Source organism: Merops nubicus, unplaced genomic scaffold (assembly GCF_000691845.1).
Source record: "Merops nubicus isolate BGI_N331 unplaced genomic scaffold, ASM69184v1 scaffold8281, whole genome shotgun sequence".
Lineage (NCBI taxonomy): Eukaryota > Metazoa > Chordata > Aves > Coraciiformes > Meropidae > Merops > Merops nubicus.
The window spans coordinates 2,001-10,352 of NW_008586162.1; the positions used below are offsets into that span (position 1 = coordinate 2,001).

Genomic DNA, 8,352 nt, shown 5'->3' on the forward strand with positions numbered 1-8,352 from the left:
GATTTTCAGGGTGAAACTGATCTACCTGGCTAAAATTTGAGCATAATAAACCATCAGTGACAGCCTGTGCTGTTTGAATATCATGTTTTTTAGGGAAATGCAGAAGCTCTTCTGAATTAGCTCATATTCAGGAATTTTAAGCTTAGTAGAGGTGTGGACTGTTGTTCCAGTAATAGATTATTTCTGAATAGCTGACCTTTGAGTTGTAATTCTAGGTAGTGCAAATAAGTAGACTTCATGGTGATCAGCTTATTTCTGTATTTTGAAAGAAGGGGTGTTCAAGAGTGAACTTTGTAGGGACTAGCATGGAAAAAGTCGTAATGCAGTTGCAAATGGTAAGTAATGATTGGGGAGGGGTTACTTTGCCTTCACTTGTGAGCTCAAGATCCAGATCTCTTCATAATATATTGAATACATTTCTGAAACGTGATTATAAATTCCTCCTCTCCCCCCCCCCCCCCCCCCCGTTATTAGAAACCAGAGACTCCTAGTCACTATTATCTTGCTGCCTTATCAGCTGATATGGGAATAATACAAATATTTTTTTCTTTATAAAAACCTTTGCATGTAGGAAGATGTGGGTCTTGAAGGACAAAGGGTCAAACAATATCCATGTTTTCCAAACTTGACTATTCACTGTCTTCCTGACAGTGTCTAAAGAAACAGCAAATTGTTTGAGAAATTCACCCAGGAAAACCTTTATCAGTATTATGGATAACATTATAGTAGAGAATTATATATTATACAGTATAGATGGTGCTCATTAACACATGATAGGGTGAGAATTGCAGGTTATGAAAGTTAGTAACATTTTTTTTTACTCAATTGAGTTTGCAATTCACTATAAATGCCAGTCTGTCTCTGACTCACTGCTTACCTGGCTATTCTTCATCTAAGAATCATAGAATTGCTTACGTTGGAAAAGATCTTTAATATCATCAGATCCAACCATTAGCCTAGCTCCACCAAATCCGCTGCTGCACCGTGTCCCTTATCACCATATCTACATGACTTGTGAACACATCCAGGGAAGACGATTCAACCACTTCCCTGGGAAGCCTGTTCCAATGCTGGACAATCCTGTTGGTTAAGAAGCTTTTCCTGATATCCAGCCTAAACCTTCCCTGGCACAACTTGAGCACATTTCCTCTTGTCCTGTCGTTTGTTACTTGTGAGAACAGAGTGGTACCCACCTCGCTACAGCCTCTTCTCAGGTAACTGTAGAGAGCAGTGAGGTCTCTCCTGAGCCTCCTTTTTTTTCAAACTGGATAGCTTTGGTTCCCTCAGCTGCTCCTCATAAGACCCATGATCTAGACCCTCCACCAGCTTTTCTACCCTTCTCTGGACCCGCTCCAGCACCTCGGTGTATTTCTTGTATAGAGGTACCCAAAGCTGAACACAGTACTCAAGGTGCAGCCTCACCAGTGCCGGGTACAGGGGGATAATTACTTCCTCCTGGCCACACTATTTCTAATACAAGCCAGGATGCTGTTGGTCACCTTGGCCACCTGGGCTTGCATTAGTGTTTTTGAATTCTCTTAAGTATACCACGATGCACTTCCCTTCACTGAAATGGTTTTTAGATTGTATCTTCAATTTTTGAAAATAATTTTGTATGCTAATCTAGCTACCAAGTTTTTTTCTTCCCTTAGTTGAGAATTATCAGACATTTTTGAAAATACCTTTACTTTCACATTCCTTTTAAGTGCAAGTGCTAACTAGAAGTAGAGGGGGTTTGAAGAAAGTGCATCCATGTCAGGATTCAGATGGCACCCAACTGGAAATGCTTTCAGTGCACTGCTCACTCAGCCTCTGAGAAAAAGTTATTTTTGGCTGTTGTACACATAACGTATAGACAAAGTGTGGCTGTATAGTTTCCTTTTGAGAATGTTTGGTGGCCTGTATCAAGCACTAAAGCAAAAGTGTATCATAATACATGGCTTCCCTTTCACCACTTCCCAAGTGACCCTACCAGGAAGGTTTCTTAAGAATAAATACAATTTTTCTTACAGCTTCAAATTCACTTTGGATTAAGACACTAAAGATTTTTCTGTTCAGCATATTTATTCTGACAAGCCTGGGGTGTAGTTAGCAGTGTACTCTTTCAAAAGGATGCAAACACATAGCAAACATAGCTTTTATGCCAGTGACTCTTACTTTTCTCCAGTATTTTATTATATGGATGGCAAAAACAAATTCAGAGGACTCTGTGCACAATCTCAAAGGATTAATGCAACATGTCTCTTTAGTCTTTTCTAAACTTGTGCAGTTAAAAGCAAACGTGCAAATAAACAGGCTAATATCTTCATCTTGTGTGGCTTACTGCATGTACAAGGCAAGTAGACTGGCCTGTTTTAGATATTTATTGAATACCCACCATTTTTTTCCTATGTTAGCATAATTTAGAAACTATTTCTATATTGCTATCAGTATTGGGGTTTGACATGTACACGGATTTATTTAGTTCCAGCAACCCAAAGAGCTACTCATTTCTCTTTCTCCTTCTTAGGGACCTTTTGTGTGCAAGTAGATCATGTGAGTCCTAATAGGTCACAGGGAATAAATAACTCAGCTGAAATCACCGTGCTCAGCGTATAACAAAGGCTTTGTTCTTCTTGGCACAATGGAACCAAAAAGAATAGTAGGAAGGTGATGCTTAATGCTATTCCTGAATTTTATTAAATAGCAATGTGCAGTGGACTTGACAGCTGCACTGCATTTATCTGTCTTCTTAGTCCCCTCAGAAGAGCGTAACGATCACCTTGTTTGCTTTTGCCTTTCATGCAAAAATAATGTCTTAGTAACTAAAATCTGGTACACCTCTTAGACTGCAGATGTACAGTGCTACTCTTATTCAGCTTCTCCCTTTCTAAGAAGACTTTCATGGAGGACTCCATCATCACTAAGTAAATGATTTTACAGAATTAAAAATTTTACTTACATCATTCCAGGTCCTCCAGCTTCTTTTGGAGTACATTTTCTACCACAATGTTTTTGGTTGGTTGATTTTAATGGTTGGTGGTACTGAAGCCTCTTTGAAAAACATTTTTTTTTTTTTTCTTTTTTCAAAAACCCATTTTCCTGCAGTGCAGTTTTTTGAAGTTTTTCCCAAATTACAAATGTGCTGTCTATATTCTTTTAATTATAATAGGCCTTTCACTAGGTAGGGTTATTTCATCCAAGCCATTTTAGTTGTGAAGCAGGAACCATACTGGGTGACAGTAGCTGATTGGATGTTGCTTGAGCTGCTCTCTCTCTTCATTGTTGTCAAGCTTGGATAAATGTTATATATTTGAATTACCACTTATTTTTTCTGGAAAGTGTCTGGGGACTGCATGGACTTGTCCACAGGGTAAACCCAGCCAATGAAAGCTCATTCTTCTAGACCTCAGATTGTGGATCACTGGAAACCTTGCTGAAGAGATCAGTGTGAACACCAAACAAGGAGATTTTGTTGCAGCCTTACCCAACAGCTTCAAAAGTGAGAAAGCTTCTTCCCTGTTCCTTGCAAGGAGTTGACGGATGGAGGAGAGGAGGAGAAGGTGAAATGGAGGAAGGAAAATACATCTTTTCCTTTTCAGACAAGAACAGTAGGAGGAAAAGAGATTCCTTTGTCAGTGTGCAGACCAGAGGAAAGGAGAAGCTGAACAGCTTCATGAGAAGGAAGTTATTCTGAATGTCAGTTCTGTAATGAGGCTCTTCTGCATCTACTGGCTCAGTGCAATTTCAGCATTATTTTGTGGTTCTGTACTTTCAGCTGTGCAAAATGCATTGCAGAGCTACATTTTCTTTCCATGTTTTTTTTTTTGCTGCATACTATGAAATTTAGAAGAACAACAGGTTTTTTTGCAGTCTCTGGAGCTCTACTAAATAATGGCAGAGTTTATTATTTTTAAGAGTGAGCCATTTTATAAATATATGCTCTAGAAGTACGACTGGCGTGCTGTTTAAAAAAATAAATTTAAAGCATACATAATTTTAGCGTATTGTATTATGCAATAGGCCTGCAGCTGACGTGGGAATTAGAATTCTGATCTCTTAAACGTATCAGAATGGAATGTAAAGGTACCTTCCTTCTATTTATAAGATAAGATTTCTGTCAGTACTCATTACCTTAAGATAAGTCAGAAGATACTTAGTGGAAGACAAGATTGTGTGTTAAAGCTAATTACTATCTAATGTAATGTAGCTGCAGGTGTCCTCAGGGCACAGAGTCTCTGGTTCCCCGACTTACCAGTCACAATGGAAAGTGATCTCCACCAGTCTCACGTTTCCACATCAGAAGTATCATCCTTAAAAAAACATACAGAAATAATGAATTTGAGTTAGTGTAGTACTTGTGAATCCTGGGCAGTGAAGGAAATGGTGCAATATGGCTGAGCTTTGTAGCATTAAGTTTTCCTTTCCTGACCTGCCAGTTCTTTGTATTCCTGGGTGCAGAGAACTACCTGGAGGGGGCGACAGGGAAGTTCTGCAGCGGTGACATCTTGAACCTTGCACATAGGTTACACAGTTCAGATAAGAGGTAGTTTTTAAATGTAGGTTTGCTGCATGCTTGAGGAGTTCCATAAGTGGTTATCTACCACCTTAGCTAGACAGTCTGCCTTTTGAATAGCTAGTGTAGTGCTGGTGGTTCAAGGATATGTTTGAGAGGCTGGGTGTATGGAGAGAAGTAACACAGGGGGGTACACAGGGAGAAGTGATTGATGTTAAGCCAACCAATTGAGATATTTAGAAAAAGCATAAGAGCTTTTGGCATACAGCCATCAACCAGTGTTCTGCATGACAAAGAGGCTTGCTGTGATAAAAATCTAGATGTTATTTCTCGCTATTTCTCCTTCAAATTTTGCCACTTTGGTTAGCAAAGACTCTTTCCCTAAATATTTGATTTCCTTTCACATGGGATATATGCATATGTCATGCTACAGTGTTGTGCCAAGCCCTTGTGTACCCATAGTTGTTCTGCTTTGTAGGTTGTCTTTCCACCTGTGACATTTAGATACTGTCTGGTCAAGGAGCTATCCATAGTTCATTTTTTTATTCCCCTTTATATTTTTTAGAACATGGAAAAATCCTGTGGAGATTCCCATCTTTGACAGTCTGATTCTGTTCAGATCAGAGGGACTTTTGTTGTTGAATTCTTTGGCAAAGTCATTAGGATCTAAGCGCAATTACCAGTCATACCATAAAGTCAAAAGTTCATTTTTCGTTCTCTCACATTGTTTCTTAAACATTTCCTTAAGGCTTTATTCTTACATGAATACGTGAATTGTCTTTTTCTGGAGATTTCTACAGGTGCTTCCTCAGCTGTGTACAGTGTCACTTCAATTTTGATACGCTTATCTGTTTAATCTGAAACCTATTAAAAAAAAAAAAAAGGTGATGTAGAATGTATTTATCCAGGAAACGTGGTGGTTAAATGTGCTTTGAAATACATGTGCTCCAAGTGTGTCACTGTCATAGTGACTTCATGAAATAGCTTATCATTTATTATTATATGTATAGCTAATGCTATGGTACTATAGTAGTTATATTTTCCTGATATTCACAGTTTTGCAACGTGTTTCATATCCTTTGAAGTTGTGACTTGCGGTGGGTTTTCTGTGGGGGTGTGGTTGTGGGTTTTTTTTTAATAAACTGCTAAACTGGGATATAAGCTTGTAACAGTCACAATAAAGAATAAAGAATCAGAATAAAGATTTATTAATGAGGACAGGAGAATAAATTCTCATCTCTTAAGAGGCCCCTTCTTCCAGAGTTTAAAAATAATCCTTATTTCAAGATTGCATCTAAGCTTTGCCATGAGAACACACTCCTTGTCTATGTTTTTTTTTGTGCTGTTGGTTCACTTGCAGCCTTGTAGCCTTAATTATAGCCCTTATAAAAGCATCGAGACAAAAGGTGTCAGAGCAAAACTGAACTATGTTTTTTGTTGTAATGAAGCAGCTCATAAATAATTTTTTTTTTTTTTTGTAGCTGGGAATATATTTTAAATATATTTATGGAGCAATCATCAATTTAATTTTTATTATCTAATGAGCAAGTATATAAACTTGTGCATCTTACTTCTATTGAGGATAGTGATAAATTATTCTTTCTTTTTGCAGGCAGGATAGTTAGTCTGACTTAGCAAGATTGTTTCCTGTCTGGGCCTAGAGGTCGGGTTTTTTTTTCTGCCCCAATTTATAATGATTGGAAAGGCTCTTTTTACATTTAGAATCTAATCTCAGTATTTCAAAGCAAAGAATTCTGAAAAATAAGACCTATTTTTTTGGTTTTTAGGGTACCTTTGAAAGTGGAACAAGCAAACAATGCTCGTGATGCCTTGGCTAAAACGGTGTATAGTCGTCTGTTTGACCATGTAGTGAACAGGGTAAACCAGTGTTTTCCATTTGAGACTTCTTCTTTCTTCATTGGAGTTCTAGATATAGCTGGTTTTGGTAAGTAGATTTAAAAATAAAATAAAGTTCCTAGTTGTCTATTATTGCCACCAAAGATTCAATGATAAATCCCATAATGGAAAGCGGGAGGATTTTCTTTTTGGTGGTGGTGGTGGATGGGACGGGTTCCAAAGGGTTAAGCAGATATCAAGGCAGCAGATAAAGCCTTGTTTTTCCTGAGATGTAGAGAAGGTCTAGAACTTCACCTGATGACCTGATAACACTAACAAGCATTAGTGTGGAACTAAGCATCTTTGTAGTAGTTTCAGATTCCTGTAGAATCTACTCAGACAAAGCTTTTGAAGGACTGAAAATTTGAAATGGAATCTTACTGTGGCCACCCCATAAAATTAGTAAAGATGCTGCATGTGCATGCTGTCTTCCCCATTCAGTCCTGAGAAGATTGCTGCATACTGGCAGTCAAATGAAGACTGAATTAAGATGCTGTTTACTGGAGGATGAATAGTTCTGTTACAGAGTTGGTCTTTGGGCTCCGGGTTGCTCCTGGGAGGTGACAGGCATTGATGATTCCCATAAAGTTTCTGTCCTGTTTGGCTGACTGAGATTCAGAATAGGGCATGTTTTCTGATGTGCTGTAGCCCTGCAGTGAAAAAGGGAACCTTTGGTTTTCAGATCTTTAGAGCTATAATATCCTGTGCCAGCCTGCTGTAACATGGATACATGGGGGTGTTCTCGTACAGTTTCTCTGTAGGAGAGCATCTTGCTTTGGTTTTCTGCCAGATATAACTGTCTGTTCTTTGTCTTAGAAACGTGGTGTGCTGCTATATTTTTATATATGTCTTATGTGCAACTTGAAAATCTGTAATTTTATTTTACTGAAAGATACGGATCTTTAAATGTTAGCACTGTGAGGCTTGTCATATTTACTATGTAATAAAAATTCTTGGAACACTGGTTTATCATAGAAGTTTAACTTCTGTTTTTCAGAATACTTTGAACACAACAGTTTTGAACAATTCTGTATTAACTATTGTAATGAAAAACTGCAACAGTTTTTCAATGAACGGATTCTGAAAGAGGTATGTTATGTTTGAGGATTTATTGTGTTTCTTTTTTTTTTTTTTTTAATTGTAAAGAGATACTTAAAGTAGCACTCCTTTCCATAAGACTGCACATTATGCTTGGATTAAAAAAATCCAGTTGACAAACTATTTTCCAACTATGTGATGTCTGATTATGCCAGAAAAAAAAATATTGCTTTTTGAAAACTAACAATGTTTTCTTCTTCTTTTTTACTATTCATTAAAATGAGGCATCCAGATACTGGACAATATCTCATACCTAATTAAACTACCTCATTGCATGAGCTTATCGTTAAGGAGATGAAGTTGGCATGTATTAAGCAGCGAAAGGAAATTCTAAGATGTCTGTGGATTCATGCTATATTTAAAAATATCTTCATGTTTATTTTTTAAAAAAAGCATTTTTGTTGGGTAAAAAAATATATGGCAAGTGGTGTTTTCTCTTTCAGTTGTTGTTTGTTTTTTTTTTTTTTTTGTAGGAACAAGAACTTTATCAAAAAGAAGGCCTGGGGGTTAATGAAGTGCGCTATGTAGATAATCAGGACTGTATAGGTATGTTCTTCTTGAAATGTCAAGCTGTTTCTTAGTGTCATAGAGGAAAAAGGCTTCAAGCAGAAGATGCAAAATATGCATAGCATTAGTAATTTTATGCTCTTAATGACTGTTGCAACCTTGTGAATTCTTCAGGTTCGGGTTGGTAATAGAGACATGTTGTTCAGTGTGTGAAAACTGTAGCTGGGATTTATGAATTACTTGGGCATTTTCCTGGAAATCTAATTACAACTCCTAAATAGGGTAAATAAAGTAAATAAAGTGAAGAAGGGTTTGAGGGTGTCTGGGCAAAAATATTCCATGAATTAATAATAATA

General features: G+C 37.4%; 1 protein-coding gene across 1 annotated transcript; it reads left to right on the forward strand.

Annotated features, from left to right (window-relative positions):
• Nucleotides 1–6,282: 6,282 nt before the first annotated feature.
• LOC103780861 (unconventional myosin-VI-like) lies at nt 6,283–8,035 on the forward strand (the record flags this gene model as incomplete). The annotated part of the gene is made up of 3 exons (XM_008948556.1): nt 6,283–6,440; nt 7,389–7,480; nt 7,963–8,035. Coding segments are annotated over 3 exons (323 nt in total), but the record flags the coding sequence as incomplete, so codon positions are not given.
• Nucleotides 8,036–8,352: the final 317 nt, after the last annotated feature.